The 21,073-nt window shown below is 40.2% G+C and overlaps 1 protein-coding gene across 10 annotated transcripts in view; it reads right to left on the minus strand.

The window, feature by feature from the left end:
* Positions 1–1,037: 1,037 nt before the first annotated feature.
* kiaa1109 (KIAA1109 ortholog) overlaps positions 1,038–21,073 on the minus strand; it is an 80,954-nt gene continuing 60,918 nt past the window's right edge. For 8 of the 10 annotated variants that reach the window (XM_020608706.1, XM_020608710.1, XM_020608705.1 and 5 more), the window contains 21 exons: positions 20,275–20,543; positions 19,798–20,010; positions 19,318–19,498; positions 19,042–19,231; positions 18,525–18,686; positions 18,302–18,441; positions 17,530–17,725; positions 16,726–16,926; positions 16,271–16,435; positions 15,612–15,749; positions 14,798–15,043; positions 14,423–14,576; positions 11,157–11,314; positions 10,350–10,539; positions 9,617–9,834; positions 8,999–9,250; positions 8,580–8,783; positions 6,670–6,864; positions 4,924–5,058; positions 3,176–3,341; positions 1,038–1,607 (listed from right to left, as the gene is read on the minus strand). In XM_020608706.1, coding sequence (XP_020464362.1) covers positions 1,391–1,607; positions 3,176–3,341; positions 4,924–5,058; positions 6,670–6,864; positions 8,580–8,783; positions 8,999–9,250; positions 9,617–9,834; positions 10,350–10,539; positions 11,157–11,314; positions 14,423–14,576; positions 14,798–15,043; positions 15,612–15,749; positions 16,271–16,435; positions 16,726–16,926; positions 17,530–17,725; positions 18,302–18,441; positions 18,525–18,686; positions 19,042–19,231; positions 19,318–19,498; positions 19,798–20,010; positions 20,275–20,543 — 3,990 coding nt within the window. In that variant the 3' untranslated portion in view covers positions 1,038–1,390. The remainder of the gene's footprint in view (positions 1,608–3,175; positions 3,342–4,923; positions 5,059–6,669; positions 6,865–8,579; positions 8,784–8,998; positions 9,251–9,616; positions 9,835–10,349; positions 10,540–11,156; positions 11,315–14,422; positions 14,577–14,797; positions 15,044–15,611; positions 15,750–16,270; positions 16,436–16,725; positions 16,927–17,529; positions 17,726–18,301; positions 18,442–18,524; positions 18,687–19,041; positions 19,232–19,317; positions 19,499–19,797; positions 20,011–20,274; positions 20,544–21,073) is intronic. The other 2 variants (XM_020608713.1, XM_020608711.1) reach the window with 2 other exon arrangements.

Raw genomic sequence — 21,073 nt, forward strand, 5'->3', positions numbered from 1 at the left:
TGGCCCAGCCAGAGCCCTGACTTAAACCCAATTGAGCATCTCTGGAGAGACCTGAAAATGGCTGTCCACCAACGTTTACCATCCAACCTGACAGAACTGGAGAGGATCTGCAAGGAGGAATGGCAGAGGATCCCCAAATGCAGGTGTGAAAAACTTGTTGCATCATTCCCGAAAAGACTCATGGCTGTATTAGCTCAAAAGGGGGCTTCTATTAAATACTGAGCAAAGGGTCTGAATACTTATGACCATGTGATATTTAAGTTTTTCTTTTTTAATAAATCTGCAAAAATGTCAAAAATTCTGTGTTTTTCTGTCAATATGGGGTGCTGTGTGTACATTAATGAGGAAAAAACATGAACAAATGATTTTAGTATATGGCTGCAATATAACAAAGTGAAAAATTTAAGGGGGTCTGAATACTTTCCGTACCCACTGTATTTTTCATAGGCTAAGTAGCACTCATCATGACAGCACAGCAGGTAAAACTTGTGTAAAACTGGAATGAGCCTTTAACAAAAAATGTACATAAAAAAAAAAAAAAAAAAAAAAACTCGTCACAAAAATTGCCACAACTGTTAATTTCTAAAAATAACAGCAACTCTTACAAGGATTCCTTATAACAAAATATTCTAAAATAATAAACCCAACTTTTATCTAAAATTGAATGCCAATATTTTTATTAAGTTAGCAGATCAACACATTTAAGAAATGTAATTTATGTACACTGGTTCTACTGTACGGATTAAAAAAAAGACAAAAAAAAAGCTTGACATACAAAGGCAATACATGTTATAGACTCTGCATTTCACATAACTATAAACAGTGATACTGGATCAGATTATAATTGATAATTACAAATTTATGTCATTCTCATGACTGAGTGGATGATGTGCCATAACCTGACAGTGTTTATTTGTTCATGTCAATAAATCAAGAACACTGTCACTGAACAGTTCTTAAATATCAATGCTATAAAAATCATAAGACATACTTACCACGTGCTCCATGGGAAACAAAGAAAAGGCAATGGTTTAAAAAAAACATTTCTCATGAAATATTGGTAGACCTTAAAATAAATTCTGCAGCGATTTCATTAGGGTCATTCTCAACAGGAGGCTGGGATTTACCATTAAAGCAGTCATGTATTATACTAACATTTACTCCTTTGTTCAAAATATACAGAAAATGTTTTTGGTGCAAAAGGTTTCAGAGTCGCTAATGGCATGCACCACAGTAAACAACAATGCTGAAATTCACAGGTTTTAGCAGGTAAAATGAGTGTGCTTGACAAGTATGTTGTACTGTAGTGGCCTTTATACTACAGTAATCCAGTGTTTCTGACCTGTAGAGAACAAATGTGCAGCTTTGATCACAGTAGTTTGAGTGTTCATCAGTGCTCCTCTTTGTCACGGCCTTTCTTGTCCTTCTCGTCTTGCAGTGCGGTGCCCAGCTTCTTGATGAGCACTGACAGCACCTTGTCCAGTGGGTCCATCACGCCCCTCTGCAGCCACTTAGGAATTGTAGTCCTGGCGTGGTGGAAGCCAAGTTTCTGCAAGATGTAGTCTACACCCACTGGGTCAATCTTACGTCCCGTCCAGGAAATGAGCCTGAAGATCGAGGAAATGGTTAGTTTAACCATACACTCCATGTGTCATCACATGTAACTAAGTGCACTTGTTTATGTACAAGTAAATACAGTGTTGAGGTAACTATACTTTGAGTAACTAGTTACTCAAAGTAACTAGTTACTTATTGTCTCTTGGAAGAAGCTATTATAAACAAAACATGTGCTTATAAAATACAAAGCATTACTGTGAGTTATTCTGCTCAACAGTATTAAAATGGAAAATAAGCTTTATTTCAACCAGCTGCAACATGAAGTGCTGTTTAAAACACGGCCTAAAATAATGCGTGGACTGTCAAAGTTAATGCGATAATAATGAGTTAACGCAAACTCCTTTTAATTACAACAATTTCGGATGCAAAATTAATGCACGCACATTCTGTGAATATGACCCTTGGCCTTGCCCTCGAGAGCCACCACTGTAACCAAGATCCACAACTTGTATGAAGATGAGAAAAGGTTGTACTCACTGGAGACTACTGGACTTCTCAGTAATCACAGTTACCTCGGGGTCCCTTTAAGGTACATTTAGTGCCAGTAAAAGCAATAATACAACAGTGTAAAAATACTCTGTTACAAGCAAAAGTCCTGCATTCAAAATATTACATAAGTAAAAGTACAAAACATGCTTAAAGTACTAAAAGGAAAAGTACTCTATATGCAGAATGGCACATTTCACATTCCTGTATATCATCTTATTGTATTATTACTGATGCATTATTGTGTCCATCACATTTAATGTTGCAACTGGTAAAGGGCGGAGCTAGTTTTAACAAGCTTATTTGCATTTAATTTGAATTAGTGCTGGGGAGATTATGAATTTTCCACCATAGATCAATGAGTTTTTATAATTATACTGTATGTTTTATATTAATCTGGTTCTGAAAAGTATGCAGTTTCTAAAGTTGTAAAGTAAATGCAGTGAAGTAAAAAGTACAACATTTGCCTCTAAAATGTAGCGAAGTCAAAGGATGATGCAACAGAAAACAAAAATACTCAAGTACACGTACATCTTCAGGTGCTTACATGTCAAAACCTTAGCAGACCTTCACTAAGTTTCTGAATACAAATGAACAAACCCCTCAACCCCAACAAATTTAATAAAAAGAACTTTTAATTGGATCAGTGTGTCCTCTTTATTCTGTTTCTACTAACGAGAGTAGAAGCAGTGGTAATGCTCACACACTGAGCTGCCTGCAGAATTAAAATTGCATTCAAAAATCAACAATACAACACAGGATACCAAGTCACTAAGTGAAAATATTGCTTGTATTTCTTTTGTAACCAAACTCATAGTTTCATACAAAGATCCATGACAGTTTTATATCTATGTCTATTTGCTCTGTGTGTCATTTTAAAATATGGTGTGGCCACACAGTCATGAAGAATGACACTATTCCATTGTCACAAATGCACTTTTGTATTTTCTCCTCCTCAAAAGAACATTATTCATGAATGAGCTGGGTGACTCATTTAGATTTTGAAACATAAAATGGAGTGTGTCTGCTAACACACACATCACAAAACACACCAAATGTGAGTAGTGCTAACCTGAGAGTTGGCTCCAAGTGCCAGGTGTTGCACATGAACTCCCTCCAGTCCACCGTGGTGTAGTTGATGCTGTCATCCTTGTTCTTGTCTGTGGAGCCTTCATCTTGCAGGGCTGTGGGGCTCTTTTGACCTGGCCGAGCGGTGAATATCCGCGGGGCAAAAAGGGCTGAGGACACACGAGGAAGAAGAAAAGCAATAACGTTGTCGCCTCAAATGCCCCACTGGCCTTCTGTTTTCTTTTTAAAATGGCAAACACGTTGTTCACAAACATCCAGATGTAGCGCACAATAAACAGTCATTCATATCCCTGAAAGCACTGTCAGAACCTTGACAGTACAGATCTAGACTCTATTCACATTCAAATACCCATCTGCCCAACATCATTAACCAGGATTAATCAAACAATGATGAAAATCATGACCGCTCACCTCTTCCCGCAGACTCAACAGAACCATGTAATGGCACTATTTTAATTGTTATAAAGGAAGCAAGGGTGTTGACAAGGAATGCTAATTTGTTCCTTTGTGACAACAGGAAAGTCATTAAAATGCTGCCTGTATTGAGCTCCCTGACCTCCCCCCATATGTGAAAATAACACTCAGCTGCCTGCATCTCATGCTGCTCTCAAAAATGTGTCCAACAGTATACAAACAGCCTCAGTGCCACAGAGGCAGACAGATGGAGTTTATCGTGTTATTTCTTGGTGTCTTTTTCTTTGGAGTTTTATTTTGAGTCATTGCCTTAGTGTGCAGTTCAGTGCTTTATTTCGAACTCTCAAAGCTACAATGGCAAAAAAGTTAGGGAACTATTTGGAATTACATGGCTTCAGCTCAGCCATATTCTTAGGTTGTCTGGTGTGAATGGCCCTTTGAGCTCAATCTACTGGGCTGAGGTCTGGGCCACTCCAGAAGGTTGATTTTGTGTCTCCAAAGTCATTCTGTAGTAAATTTACTTTAATGCTAGGGTCACTAAGTTTCAGCTGGAAGACAGCCACCTCAACAAACTTGGGAATTCAATTTCCTCTCAATGATGGACAGCTCCAAACCAGAGCAGTAAAGGAGCCCCATATATGGTGCTACCTCCACCTTGCATCATCCCACATCATGCTGTTCCCTCCACAGCACTTTACAGTAGGGATGACCATTTTCAGTTGGCATGTGATGCCCTTTTTACACCTTACATAGTGCTGTGTGCTCTTCCTAAACAATTCAATCTTAGTTTCATCAATCCAAAAAAATACGTTCCCAGTAGTGCTGTGGAGTGTCAAGGTGCTCACTGACAAACTTTAGACATGCTGCAGTGTTTTTGACCATCACTCCATGAAACATGACATTTTCATGTTTCATATCAACACAAAAACATCATCCCAGCAGTGAAATAAGCATGCAAGTCTGATCTACAACTATAGGAGGCACTTCTTTGAGGTTATTGCTGCCAAAGGAGCTTCGACCAGGGTTCACTTACTTTTTGTTCAGTAAAGACATGAAAGGTTATATGCTGAAGCACATTGTGTTTGTCTGTACATGTGACTTAGATGAAGATCAGGTTACATTTTACAAACAAATCTAGTAGAAAACCAGGTAATCCCCAGTGGTTCACTTACTTTTCTTGCCATTGTATTGTCACTCATGAATAATGTCACTTTCATTGCTACACCTGGTATAGATGAATTTGTCTCAGAGTGTGGACAGCGGAAATGACTAAACACTGCTTGTCTTCTGACTGACTGACAGTTATAAAGACAAAACCTTTCTCCTTCTCCTTCAGGTATGCCGACACCAGGTCATGAAGGAACATGATGAGCTCAGCATCCATGGTGACACAGATATGGTCAGTGAATTCTGTCACAACGCTGCACTCCACCTTGGGTTTGCTGTTGGATTCTAGAATATACAAAAACAAAAAACAAAATAAAAGATCTGGACCAGATTTAAAAAACTATCACCAATTTGATTTTTGACTTTGGGAAATACAATTATTCCCATTCTTCTCATGAGTCAGATAAAAAAAAAAAACACTCTCATACTGTACCTGTTGATTAACTATGAAGCTACAGCCAGTTTCTGGTTAGCTTAGCTTAGCATAAAGAAAAAAGTGGAACGCCTGGCTCAGTTCAGCGGTTACAAAATCATCTCTAAAACTCATAAATTAGCACAACATTGTTAATTATAATGAAACCCAACTGTAAAAAAAACAAAAAACAAAACAATGTAACACTCAAGGGTTATTTCTTGGCTGGAAGCAGTTGCCAGCCAATCAGCAGAGACTCCAGAAAGTTACTGTCCCAGCCTGACACACACATCTCAGACTGACGGTGTGACCAACAGCAGGAGATCGCCATCCTCACACTCACTACAGTACATTGAAACAGCATCGGTCCTTCTCTGCTGCTTCTATCATCTTGCCTGCAGTTAAAAACCAAACCCACTGGACACTGGACAACCTTGTGATTTTGGGAATCAATCAGAAAGAGGCAAATCATTTTGTGAAGAGGTGAAGGTGTCTTATACTCTTTCACATAGAAATAAATGGAAAGTAAAATTTGGTCTCACTCCACCATAAAATGGCAAAACAAAGCCATTTTCTTGCTTTGTTTTTCCAAAGGGGATTTGAGTGTTTACAATACCAGCATATTTCTCCAAATCACAGTGATGCATAGAACAAACTTTCTTTGTAGAATATTTTTGTGCAGTGAAGCAGTGCTTTCTTTGGATTAAGAGGTTTGGCATGGGGGTGTCTGCCTGTACACTTATTTCCTTTCTGAGCTCCATCTTCCGCTTAATAATTATATGGATTAATATAGGCTAGTTGTTTTTCAGTGACAGTTATAACTTAAAATTTTAATTGTTGCAAAACTAAGTCCTCAACAGTTCACTGGTTAGCGCTTTACTCAACAACGTAACAACACCCCGACTGAAAGCAAGACATGATGTTCAATGTTCAGCATCAGGGAAGCTGTCAGTCATCAGTTCCTGATGAGGTACAAGGACAAAGGATGGACAAACGTTCTTCACCAGGCCGAGCGACAGCAGAAATGTGCTGGACGTCAATAGCAACCAGTTAAAAAAAAAAAGTCTGAAACAGAAAGTAGCTGGGGACTTGGATGATTTAAAGAGCAGTGTATGGAGATTACACTGCACTCAATGCACCAGACAAAACAGACCTGAACCATAAAACGTGTGATATGTGGCTCACACGTGTTGACATTTCATAGAACAGACTTCTATCTGTTTCGTGAAAAATGTGTCTAAAAACACACTCCATCTGAATCGGCCTGTACCTGTGTATGTGACTCACTGTGTTGTTTTACGGGCTTCCTGTGCGAGTCACTGAGGCGTCTGATTAAATGACTGGTTGGACTGATTTTTTGCCATGGCGGCAAAAAATGGTGTGGCAGGGCACCACTGAGAAATGTTGCCAGTGGAAACACTGGTAAAGTGTGATTGTGCTGAGTCAAAGCAACAGTTTACATCACAATCCATTTTGTGGAGTACCTGTTAGAGAAGGCTCGTCTGGATCTTGTACATGGATGGACTTAAAGTCTAGCTGCATTCTGGGAAGGGCAAAGATGGTCTCTGTTTCATGGTTGTAGCTGGAGGAGCTGCGGAAGTTGCTCAGCAGACTGGTGGTTTTAGCTGCTGCTCCGCTGTCTTGGTTGTTTGCTTCCACATTCCTGAGCAAGTACAGCTCTGAAACAAGAGATAAAACATGTCAAAACTATTTAGAGTTCACATTTGGTTAAACACTATCTGCACCTATTTTGCATCTAAGAGGCAGACAGAAAGTAGCTCTTCTGGGAAGAAAAAAAAAAAAAGCTTATCTTCTTTTAGTCAGAGCTGGTCAAAGAAAAGCCTAATGTCTGATGAACCATTTACATTCAGTTGCAACTACAGCTGTTACAGTCTAATGAACAAACTCTTCAATTATGTCTAACTTTATTAAGGCTATAATGGCCCTGCAGTTTGTGTTGATACTTTTTTACATTTTGATTAAACAACAGTTGGGCTATATTTCATTATAGCAAGAGGTGTTTATAATAAGTCTTCCATTATATTTATATTAGTTAGGGTAGTGTAATCCATCTAAAGCTGAGAGAACTCTCATTCTTATATGCACATTGCAATAGTTTTTTTTTATTGCTGTAATTCTTCCTCATGGTCACAATGGCCATCATGACATTCTCTCTTAATTTGATTCCAGTGTAAGACATGGGGGACAAAATTGCTTGCTTTGTTTAAAAATGAAATTTTAATCTCAAGTGGTGCAAATTTGAGACTTCAGCACTATAACAGAGAAGTCAAGAAAATATTTCCCCTGGTGAAAGTTGTCTTCTTTTTATTTCCCTGGTTAGGGTTTCCTCATTTAAGTCAAACAAACAGGAAACATAATCCTAAAATGACATTAAATACCCATTTGATCTGGCTCACTGACAGCTAAAGCCTTACATTAGCTCATCAAACAAGGATTCTGGATTTGTCCCTAAGGTCCTCCATTTCTTCTTGGCCAGCATAGACAGGAGAAATAATTACAGCAATCAAAAACTGTTTTGTATATTGTATATTGTTATGTATATGTGGAAGAAAATATGAACCATTAATACACTTTCTACTTCACTGCTGTCACTAATTGTACTGTTTCTGCCATCAGTCACAGCAGGTTGCCGACTGTTTAGTGCGTCTGCACCGCGAGGTTTACAGATTTTAAATTTGGGAAACAGAGAGCACTACTATTCTCAGATTCAGCAGATACTGTAAGATGAGGTGTTTGAATCAGAATCAGGAAAGACCCAACAACGAACTAGAGAGCACTCAGAGTGCAACCTCTGCCAAGGGCAACTCAGTTTCACCAAATTGCCATAAAAGCAATATTCCGCATGATAGTTTGATAGTTTGACAACCTACTGCTGGCATTTGGAATGATGCTGATATCATTATTAGTGAGAAAGCAATTCAGTTCATTTCAATTCAATTTTATTTGTGGAGTGCCAATTCACACCGCCATCCATCTCAGGACATTTTACACAGCAATGTCTAAACTTTACAGTATTATAGGGAAAAGTCAACAAATCCCCCTTGAACAAGCACTCAAGAAAAATGATAAACATGACAGACATTCACTCGTTGGTTTAGGGGTAAAACGAGAACTACCTGCAGTCCACTCAATGAAAAGTGATGAAGATGTCACATTTTTGCAGGTTTGCGCTCTGCTTGTTCAACAACTGTTTGATAAACTGCTCATACAGCCTCTGTTACTGGCTGATTGTTGCACTATGGAGTGATCGTTGTCTCCGTCTCTGCCCTCCCTGTCTGTGTGTATGTATAACAAAATGTGAATCCCTATGTGCCTTATGTGATGTGCCAACAGGATACAACATAAACAATTTACAGATTAAACAGAAAGTTACCTTCATTCCTCATGGCAGTGACATAGTTAAACCATTCTTTGACTGTAGCAACTCCATGCGGAGGGTTTTCATGCCGCCGGCGGGTTATTTTGGTTATGGTGGCCATTGGGCTTTCGAGCGCACCACAGGGTTTGGTCACCATCGTATTATGACCAAGATGGAAATCCAGTGTTTGGACAATGTAGGTAGAGTCATCTTTGGAGCCTGGACATATGAGAAACAAATGTCAGTAATTAAAAAGAGATTGTGTTAAAACTAAAGCAAAATGTATAAAATCAAATCTGCAAACTCTTTATTAGGGCTGAAACTAATGAGAATTTTCAGTATATTATCACTGTTGTCTTTTATTTCAATTGAATATCCAGTCTAAATAATGTCCCTTCTACAGTGGATGTTACTGAAGTGAACATTTATCTCACCGTCCTCCCAGATCTTCTGGGCTTCTGTCCAGAAAGCAATGTTGGGCTCTTCCAGGTGGAACAGAGCCCACGACTTGGAGCGAAAGTTGGGTCCATGGAAGCAGGCCAGTGTCATGTGATTGCCATGGAGGCTCATTGAGCCGCCCAGCTGCACAGCATCCTCAGGCAGAGGCATCTGGAACAGGGAGATGTGACAGCCAGCAATTACCTTCAGCACCCCGGGCCAGTGGCGGTGATGGGCCGCATCCATGTCTGTGTGACAGAGACAGTTAAGAGACAAAGAATGAGAAGCATGTGGAATGTAGGCAAACAAATCAATTCTGACTGCAACATGAAGCGTGTTGTCTGTGCTAACAGCATCAGGTTTTGTCTTCTTTTTTTTAATCCTTATATAGCCTCAGATCTTTTTAAACTGATGCTGCTTATGTATTTTAATTATCTCATGAGCATGGTTGATTACCTTTAGCTGTTGAACTACCTTGTCAAGTGTTTGAAAAAAATGCTATACAAATTAAGCTCATTAGAATTACAAATCACTTATCTTACTCTAAATAACAACAGAATCACTTAAGATACTTGCTATGCATAGCAGCAGCATATGAGAGAAGGCAGGCTTACAAAGTTCAGCTGCTCCTTTGTCAGCGTTGACAACAGGGGTTTTGGGGGGCGGGTAGGGATTAGGACCCCAGGTGGAAAGGGCCCGCTTGCTGGTGTCGAACTGCTGAGTGAAAAACTCCTGCAGCTTCATACCGATCTTGATGAGGTCAGGTGTGGTGGAGCGTGAGATGATCACCTGGAAAATGTCCCACTGCAAGTCTCCATGGATAAAGACCTCACTGGAAGGAGATGAGGAGGGATAAGTGGGGAACAGATGGAAAGAAGGCAACGAAAGCAGGGAGAAATAGCATGTAGATGAAAATAAAGTCCATGTTGGATGACCACATCTTATCTGGTGTGATTCATCTATTTGTTGTTCATACCACACAGAGTATAAAACACGTACTGAAATCCTGACATCATTTTGTTATGCTGCAAAGCATTCAGACCTGCTGGCAAAAACATTTGTCTGTTTCGATCAATAAACTCTGTCTTACATTTTTTTTGTGGTTAGTTTTTTTAAACACTGAAGAAATTGACTGCATGCCTCATGGAGGCATTGCATTTTAAAATCCACTTACTGCATACATTTGGAGCCACCTAATTGCTGATGGCAAAGTTTTACACATGACTCAAACATGACTCATGTGAAATCACCTTATGTTTTTATAAAGGCTTGGGCCAAGCAATATAATAAGTATAATGTACATTAAGAATCAGATGTGCTGTTGCCTTTGCTAACATCATGTCATACCTCTTCTCTGATAGGTTGGTGTCTACAGTGCACAGGTTGACCTTCCATTCATCCTGGAGCTGCAGGTCTGCATTACTGAAGATCCCCATCAAGATGCTGGAGCCCATGTAGTCCACTCGAGCCTCTGTCGACCCCATGGTGATCTGGATCTTATGGCTGGGTTGCTGGTTGGGGTGTTCAGAAATGTGGGCTGGATAACAGACAGATGGCAAATAAGACTGTGTGAGTGATCACATATAGAGTAATGTAGCAATTGATATGAAGGAGAGAAAAATATTTTGAAGTTAATACTGTTGAGATAAAAAAACAAACAAAAAAAATATGAAGGAACTAAAAAAAAATGCATGCAAACAACACTAGCAGCAGGTGTATTTTTTTAGCTGCAAAACATGAAGTGGATTTCTAATCTCTTTACCTCAGGTGAGTTTCAACATAATTTTATTTTTGACAAGATGGAGATTTATGTAAATGTCCTAAAAAATCAAAAACGTATCCTTTTTCAAAATAGCTGAGGATTTTTTTTAAATATTCTATTAACAGATGTACACTATGGTATATATATCTATGTCCTGTATGAGCAGCACATTTAAACACCAAATCCAACTGACAGTATGACAAAGTGTAAAAAAGTGAGAATGAAGTGTATTTGTCTATTTTATCACTGCTCAGCTCCCGATGATGTGTGAGAACTGCACTGAACTCTGGCTCAGCTCCACATTCACCCGTCACTCTCCACTAGAACAAGAGCTGCTAACGAGTCACAGAAAAACACCAGATGTCTGAAAATTTGATGCTTTGTTTACTTACAGACCATCTCCAGGGTGTTCACATCTATATTGCCACCCACCACCCCACCCTTGGAGTCCAGCTTGGAGCGGCCAAGGCCGATAGACATGCTAATTTCTCGGTCCCGGTTGCTGCCGACAGACAGTCTGCCCTGACTCTTCAGCCCACTGGTCGTCCAACTGCGGGGGACAAATGCAAATGTCAGTGCACCTGAAATGCTTCTGAATTATGTAGATTTGCTCCGTCTTTCTTTCTTTGCTCTGTATGAAACAAAAATGAGTCTTGCAAACTTGCAAAGGAGTGAACACGGTTAACTGAAAAAAGAAAAAGTTGGCAGGCCTCAAGTACTGAATCTGACAGAAAAATCAACATGTTGATTTTCTTGGACCAGCATGTTCAGTTAGCATATTATTATATCAGTGTGTCAATTTAATATGTCCTCTTTACCCATACGGGCCATTTACCCGTATCTGCAGTACCTTGCAAAAGTATTCATGCCCCTTGAATTTTTCCACATTGTTACATTACAGCCACAAACTTAAATGAATTTCATTGGGATTTTATGTAGACCAACACAAAGTATTGCATAATTGTGACATGGAAGGAAAATGATACGTGGTCAAGATTATTTACATATAAAAATCTGAAAAGTGTGGCGTGCATATGTATTCAGCCCCCTTTACTCTCATATCCTTAAATAAAATCCAGTGCAGCCAACTGCCTTCAGAAGTCACCTAATTAGTAAATAGAGTCCACCTGTGTGTAATTCAATCTCAGTATAAACACAGCTGTTCTGTGAAGGCCTCAGAGGTTTGTTAGGGAACATTAGTGAACAAACAGCATCATTACAACTAAGGAACACACCAGACAGATCAGGGATAAAGTTGTGGAGACGTTTAAAGCAGGATTAGGTTATAAAAACATATCCCAAGCTTTGAACATCTCACCGAGCACTGTTCAATCCAACATCCAAAAATGGAAAGCGTATGACACAACTGCAAACCTACCAAGACATGGCCGTCCACCTAAACTGACAGGCCGGACATGGAGAGCATTAATCAGAGAAGCAACCAAGAGGCCCATGGTAACTCTGGAGGAGCTGCAGAGATCCACACAAACATGTGGAAGAAGGTGCTCTGGTCAGATGAGACCAAAATTGAACTTTTTGGTCTACATGCAAAATGCTATGTGTGGTGGAAACCTAACACTGCACATCAACCTGAACACACCATCCCCACCGTGAAACATGGTGGTGGCAGCATCATGCTGTGGGGATGCTTTTCTTCAGCAGGGACAAGGAAGCTGGTCAGAGTTGATGGAAAGATGGATGGAGCTAAATAGAGGGCAATCCTGAAAGAAAACCTGTTGGAAGCTGCAAAAGACTTGGGGCTGGGGCAGAGGTTCACCTTCCAGCAGGACAACGACCCTAAACATACAGCTAGAGCTACAATGGAATGGTTTAGATCAAAGCATATTCATGTGTTAGAATGGCCCAGTCAAAGTCCAGACCTAAATCCTATTGAAAATCTGTGGCAAGACTTGAAAATTGTTGTTCACAGATGCTCTCCATCCAATCTTGGCAAAAATTGCATTCTCTAGATGTGCAAAGCTGGCAGATGCATACTCCAAAAAGACTTGCAGCTATAATTGCAGCGAAAGGTGTTTCGATACAGTATTGACTCAAGGGGCTGAATACATATGCACGCCACACTTTTCAAATTTTTATTTGTAAAAAACTTGACCATGTATCATTTTCCTTCCACTTCACAATTATGTGATACTTTGTGTTGGTCTATCACATAAAATCCCAATAAAATACATTTAAATTTGTGGTTGTAATGTGACAAAATGTGGAACAATTCAAGGGGTATGAATACTTTTGCAAGGCACTGCAAGTACATATTTGGGGTCACTTTTTTGTCAATACAATTCTTTCTTTAAACAAAGACTACACCTGTGCATAAATGTTTTTTTTATGACAGAAGAGTCTTTTAGAGCCATAAATAATTTAGAGCTAGAGAGGCCTACTGCTGCATGGCTTGGCAAGGGAGAGGCAGGAGATGTGTGTGTTACTCAGGGAGCTTACAAAGTAGAAGATAATCTTTTCGTTTATGATGACACAGAGCTCATAAAACAGTACTGGGTGTTTGTCATAGACTCAGGAGGATTTTCTGCAGTTCTGATTTAATTGAACAGATCAAAGTTGTGATGACTGCACAATGTATTGGGGTGCACACACTCAGTGTGGGTGCTAAAGGGCCATAAGGAGGTTTTAAACTCCAGCTGATGAATGAATGTGTAACAGGAGACAAAGGTGTACAGTTCTGCAGAGACATCCTGGAGACATATTTGAACAGCATATTTGGGAATGGTTAATAACATTTACAGTTTCTGTTGTTGAATGTTACGCATTACTGTTACGTATACATAGATGTGCTGTCCAGTCAGCTTTATGCCATCAAGTTTTCACTTATAGTTATTTTTACAGCTGTCATGAGTGACATGATCACTTCCTTAGACTCCTTTGGTAAGATTTTTTCTTTTAAATTTTTACCAACATTCAGCCCTGAGAGTGGAAATGAAACAGATGTCTATTTATATACCAATATTTATTAACTACTGCATCATCTATTACATTTTTGTTTCCAGTAGGGATAAGCTGTGAAAAAGCAAAATAAAGATAGGTTTCGATGTCTATGATGTGCAAATAGGCTTAAAGGTCATTCGCACATCTTATCTAGGGAGGGCCCAGTGTGAGTCCTAAACACTACACCCTCATACCAGAAATAATTACAGTTGATACTCTATTTAAATAATAATAAAAGCTTAAACAAGATGCTTTTTATTATTCGTATGGCAGAGCCACACTAATGGGGGCCTTTCACATTTGACATACAGTATTTGCAGCAATCTTTCTTTCATCATTTTAATTTAAATTTTTTTTTTTTTAAGCAGGGACCCCACCTTCACCAACCTTATTTTTTATTATGTACTTTTTGTTTATATACTCTTAATTCTTTGTTATTCTACTGTGTATATATTATATTAAAAATCCAATAAAATGAAATAGGCATACTTCTTGCATTAAAATCACGCTTTGTCACATAAACAGTGACTAACATATTGCCATATAATGCAGAAATTTCAGAAGAAAACAAAGCCAGAATTTAATCCTATTTGCACTTGATACCCCCACCATCTATGTGATTATTTTAGTCAATTCATTTCATTTCTGATATACAGTAAAAGGTATCTGAGTCTGTACAGTAAACAGTGTGACCACTTACGTATTGTTTCCCATTACATTGCTCATGTTCATTTGGACAATGAGCTGCTTCAAGTTGATAGCAAACACCACCAGTGTTTCCCATGGTGCCCCCTGCTGACCTGCAGCTTTCCCATTTTTACTGAAGGAAGGAGTGGATGTTTTTGTCACTGAATCTAGACAAGAATAAACAAAGATTTGAGAAAAAGGGTTATCATTGCATTCTGCTATATCAGTTTTCATTTCTGGGTTTGTACATTGGCTTTTAAAATGTGAATCTTGCTGTAAAAGCCCACCCCAAATTGTAGCTCTCATATTACATGGCATAATGCATTTTGGTAAATATGTGACAAATATGTATTTTTGAGTTCCATTTGGAAACAGAAAGAGTAGTCACCTCTCCTAGGAGCAGAGGAATCGGACACGCTCCTGGTGCGAACAGGTGCCGGGGACTTGAGGTGGCCCATGCCAACCGGGGACATGTTGCTTCCAGTTGAGTGCTCTGAAAAGACGTTAGGGGACTGGGGCATGTACTGTGTCCCAGTGCTGCCATCCCAGGTCCTCCAGTAGGCTTTCTGGCTGGACTCGGGGGACATATGCTGGGTGATGTTTTCGGCTGAGTCAGGAGTGGCGGGGCCAGAGGCTGAAGCAAGGTAAAGGTTGAGAGAGTTAAGTAAAGACGGGCTTGGAAATGTCAACATGGAGCAGTGGGAGAAAATGTTGGCTGAAGGAAGGTCAGTGAAATGGGATTTTAAAAATCAACACAAGAAAGAAACTCCGCAGAGGTTAGCAGACAGACAAAGGCAGACGTGTCTGAAGAATCATGAACTTCCTTGCATAGTTCTGTATATAGTAAAAACCTTCCCCTTTATTCTTGTATCAATATTATTTATTTTTAGGCCATGTTAACATCAGCACTACTTTCATACTAAAGTCAACAACAGACAGCAGTCCTTTTAGAAGCAGCACATGGAAAAAGAAACACCATCAGTACCACAGAAAAGCCTAATACTGACTGTGTTACTGTAGATACCACATAAAGCTGATGTTGTACAACTAAAAAGCTGGTCACACATTTACTCTTCTTATTTTGGCACAAATTCAGCTAAGGCAGTTATTTTCTACAAAACTGCAGAATGGTGCAAACCTACCATACTTATGTATCATTCAACAACCCTAACACAGGCCACAACCAGTGGTCAAAAGGTCACCTGGTAGGTTGATTGTCTGGTCTCCAAGGAAAAGGCGTCTGGCAATACTCCGTCGGTACCAGGCTCTCGGGAATGCCAGGATCTCACTAAGTCGTCTCATGTCGTATTTGAAGGAAGCCGAGCCGATGTCACATACAGCTAAGAGGAGAATATTGCTTTTGTTCAGGTCTGAGATGTTACTTTATAAAGTTTCTGCAGTGCAAGCATTTGTTAGCATATCCTCTTTAAAACAAACACACAGCACTTGTGCATCCTGGTGTGATTTTTTTCATCTATCATGCTCCCCCACTGTCATTTCAATGCTTTGTAAAACAGAACTTCAAACTCATAAAAAAATAATGTATTGACAATAAACAAAAGCAGAAAATTTAGACATTCTATTTCTTAGAGGCATATCTAAACCTTCTTTGAGGAGTCCTCTCTAAGCCTCCAACAAGTTGAAGTTACAATACATTGCCAGCATGGTGGGCATTTATCACAGTCTTCCCCTGCCTCAGAATAAAACTTTAAACACATTTAAAACTTTAAATAAATTCTCAGCCAATTCATCCAGAACAACAGACCAACCAGAAAAATAAACTCTGCACTGTCTGAACAGGAATAATATATGAACTGTTGAATGTCTGACAAAGAAATATCTTCTTGGGGTGACAATGTACCTGAAATGTTTATGAGGGTGGTGTCCATTTTACCACCTTTGTTCTCAGTGAAGGTGGGACCTCCTGTACGCCTCATCCTGGATAAGCTGACCTTCACAAACTCCAAGTTGATACTCAGAGAGTCTTTTCTTCCTGTCACTGAGGATGGCTCCTCATCTACTGTCCCTTCAAAGGAAAATGGAGCAATAATCATAATGATCATCAAACTTGAATCTAATTCCAGTCTTGGTTTCCTTAATAACTAGTGGAATGAGATACTGTGCTTCTTTAGCACGAAGTGGATATTTTATAGCAGGATATCAAAGTCATTCTGATCTCCAATAGAGCTAGCTCATGTTTGCACATGCTGTACAAGGAAAATCTTTATCACAAAAAACATCAGACACTGATATTTATAAAACACTGCATCTCCATCTCAATGAGAATATTTCAATAGCTTTTCCATCTTTCCATACCTAATGGCCCTGGGCCTGGAGGCAGGCCTGTGACAGCAGATTTTTGCTTTCCGGCACCGTAGGGGTGGAAGACGTAGAGGGAAAAGTCAGACATGCAGGCGGTGAAGCTGAGGCCTGAGGAGTTACCAGGGGACCCGGTTAGGTCAGACTGGCTGCTGCTGTGGCGGCTCCTGCCCAGAGGACTCCCCAGCAATGGAGATGCTGGAAGGATGCCAAGGAGAGCAGAAAAACACAGAAGAGGTAAGAACAAGCAGTCACAAACAGTAGGCATTCATTTACTATAATATGACTAACAGCAGGAAGCGCATCCCAATTTACAAGTTTGACACCTATCAGTAGAATGTATCTGACCCAGATGATTAAGTCATATAGAGAGGGGTGAGCTAATTAGAGCACAGATCCAAATGAACTGTCTGCTGAAAAGTTAATGCATCACATGCATATCAATGTAATGTTGTAATATTAATATTCAGTCACCTCCCTTTTGGCTTTATAGCTAACTGTACATTTCCTGTTAATGTGACTGAACTAAATAAAAAAATAAGATCTAAGATGTACTCTAACAGCAAAAAAAAACAAAAACAAAAGGAGTAGCAGAATGTGCAAGATATGGCAAAAAGTAATGAATGCAAGAGAACAAGCTGTGAGCAACATTGAATCACACATGGCCCAGACTTTCAAGTTGTGACAGCTAATAAATATGCTCACAGTGTCTGACAGACTAAAAAATTCTGACTTCAAATGATTAACTCTTCACAGCACCTTTATCTACTAAAACAAAATGCTATGTCATGCTTTACTGACATTTGCTAGGAGGTAGTTTGGGGATATGCTGCCCAGGAGGAGTGGAGGACGGCGGATGAGATCCGTCGGTGGGGTGGGCCCCTGTCGGGGTCTCCAGTTCACCACGGTTAGAGGAGAAAACCAGGTCTAGAGAGGGAAGTTTGAGCATGCACTCCACCCTGGACATGGGTAGGCAGCTGAAGCGGATCTGCGAAGGCTGAAATCACACAATTACTGATATCAACAGTCATAAATTCTCATTTTACTATAAGGGGTAGTAGGGTACTGCTGTATGTGTAAATGTGTGGCTTTACATGTTGATGGAAAACGAACAGGATACTGAAGATGATCAGTTATCTTTGCATCGATTCACATTTTAATGGCTTGAGATAGAAATATTGGAAAGGTTAATTTTCTCTGGAGTACAGCCAGCTTGAAAAGTAAGAGGTTACATAGCACCACATGCTGTATGTGAGCGAGTGACTCAGTCCAGGCTTCATGGAAATGTCAGAAAATAGCTGTTTTGGGAAAAGATATGTCAAGCTGGTATAAAGGTTCCTTTGAGGTGTATGGTATTGACACATATCTTGAGACTATAAAAAGCATAATGTGAAGAAATATGGGGGAGGACATTTTACAAGACTCACAAAGGTTTTAACTGTAACAAAGCTGCAAATAAATCCATCTACAAGAGTGAATGAAAAAATCATTTTTGCTTCTTATTATTTAATGTTGCAAATGTTTTGACAAAAGTGCTCTGGAGAAAGTGAAGTGCAACAGTCCCAGTCAGTACCTGGACTCTGACGTAGACAACCACGTCAACAGGGAAGGAGGAGTAGGCCGAGGTGGAAGAGGAAACAAGAGAGGTGGTGGATTCCTCCAGTGGTTCCACTGGGTCAAATTGAGCCATGTCCTCCTCTTGAGAAGCTACAGCTGAAGGGGAACACATGTTTACTGTGGATGCCAGACAAAGAAGGAGGTATTATCTTGTGTTATATTGTGCATCATACACAAACCTGCATAGTTCCTCTCCACAGGGGTGATAGGTATGGTCTCCAGTGCTTTTTCCAGAAAGTCGAGCAGGCAAGGGCTGATGACCATTTCCTCTGGCAGAGTCTGGAGGGCCACCCAGGCATACAGCTTAGCTGTCTTCATCCCTCCACTGCCCTTACCTTTGGCTACCAAGACACATGGGAGTTAAAATCATCTGAGGCCTGTATTGTATGTCAACTACAACACTTTTGAAAGTGTATTTAATTCTAACTTTAAATAAACTGGAATTATATCAAAAGTCATTTCTTAAAATGCTCTTTAATGTTGTTCACTCTGTAATGTGCAATAATATGCATGCACCCATTCAGTCCAAAGGTGCCCTCTAGATTCATGCTTTAAAATAAAGATGACATCACATGCATCTGATTCAGTGGGTCCACGTGTAGATGTAAATCATCAGATCTGAGAGGCGTGGTACTAATGTCGATAACTACAGATGGTGTCAGGACATGCAATTAAATATGAGGAGATGCTCAGTACCTGATGGAATAGGTGGGAGTGGGGGAGGTAGGAGCGAGTTAGTCTTGCTTTGGACAGCATTGGGGGGGTTGGGAGGGTCAGTATCTTTCATACCATACAGCTTCGACTCTTTAGAGAGAGTGCGGGGGAGAGAGGATCCACGTGAGGCATTGGGCGACTCTGTCTTCAGGGTCTTGGAGTTGTAGTGCAGCTAGGGGCAAGAAAAAGAAGAATTACTTATTTAAAAGCACAAAAAGTAGAAACATGGACTATTTGGATGCTGAGGGAGATGCTGACCTTAACATCTACTCCTGGAATGTAGAAGACTGTAGTCTCCATGTCATTAGATTTGGTCTGCAAAGTGGAGGGACATTTTTTTCCAGCTAGGAGATGGGTGGTAGAGGTGTAGGCTGGCTGCAGCTTCTTCTTCTTAGGGGGAGATTCCTGGTCCAGACTTTTGAGGTTGCGCTCACAGCTCCTAGAAAATCCACAGGGACAAGCATCTTGTCAGATGAAGGAGGTGTGCTTATGCCTTGTTCTGTTTAGTTTGCCGAATATAAAAGTTTCTTTATCCACCGGGAGCAAACTGTCACTGCTGCTCCAGCCTACAGCATAACATTTTATCTGGCAAATCATTCAAGTGGACTTCATAATGTAGAGTTTGATTTGACTCTTTCTGAGGTGTTATTTCAAAAATGACTCACAGCAGGAAATGTCACTCATACTTTAAATCTAATTCTGTAGTTATCCAACTAAGAAATGTGTCATTCAGCATACCTTCTGAAAGAAATGTCCTCATGCTCTGCTTGCTGAGTAGTGGGGTGAAGGACACACTTCCCACTGTCAATCTCCACACGGACATCCAGCTCAAAGTCAATGTTTCTTTCAGTTGCTGGGCCACTGAAGCTCCGACTGGCAGGTGTTGGCCAGCGTTCACTGAACAGCTGACTCACAGCAGAAAAGCCTGAGGACCTCTTATGAGATGCTTGGCTGAGAAGAGAATAAAAAGTAAACAGCAAAGCTCTATTTATACAATAAAATACAGGGTGGGCCACAGAAAAGTAACCTGCCTCCAGCGATAGTATGAACAAGCAAGTGGATTATTTTGGAGGTGGGCTACTTTTCCATGGCCCATCCTGGATAACTCACAAAAGCAAAGGCAGTTATGACATGAGATTAACAATGTTTCCTTTCATGTAATATTCATCATAAGAATGTTTGAGTAGACACAAACAACACAATAAGACCACTCACAAAGGCCTTCGGAAGCTCAGTGGCCTTTCACGTTCAAATTCATCCTCCTTCTCTGAATCTTCAGAGGAGGAAGAAGACAGGTCATCACGCCTCATGTCGTCATGCTGGAAGGGAAGTGCGGGTGAGAAGACAGCAGGGGTGCCAGGGGCACTGAAAACTGAACGCTGGCCCTCAGAAACAGATGGGGAATGAGGATGAAGGTGATAGTGAGGATGGGATGGCTCATCAGTAGTGACTGACAACAGGCCCACCTCTGTCTCCTCAGGAAACTTCAAAAAAGAACATAAAGCCAAACTCAGGGGACAGTTTTTATCTCAATATAAAGTTCTTCCTACTTAGAGACATCAATCTTAGAGATGTAGTTGATATCTTAGGCAGGAAGCTGGCCAATGAATCATCACTTTGAAGGGGATAGTGTTCTGTAGATTGGACCACAGGATCTCAAGGTATTTTCTTGTCTTTATTTCTGACATTTAGTCTTTACTGAGTTTAGATATCTAGTTCTATGATCACATGTCCAATGACAGAACCCTACCAGCCTGCAGCTGTTCCCAGAGGAGCTGAGAGATCATGCGCTCTCTGTGAGGAGGAATGAAAGACACCGTGTGAGACAAGCAGGACGAGGATGACGTGACACCCTGACAGGATAAAAGGTGAAACACACTCTCAAGAGCATGACCATGGAGAAAAGCCCCTAAAGTAAGACAGCTAGAGAAAAAGCCCAGTTGACAACATTAAGAACAGATATCCAAGGCAGCTATTGACAGAGGCTGGTTGCTACTGAACATCAATTAAAGGG

This window comes from Monopterus albus, unplaced genomic scaffold (genome assembly GCF_001952655.1).
Source record: "Monopterus albus unplaced genomic scaffold, M_albus_1.0 scaffold94.1, whole genome shotgun sequence".
Lineage (NCBI taxonomy): Eukaryota > Metazoa > Chordata > Actinopteri > Synbranchiformes > Synbranchidae > Monopterus > Monopterus albus.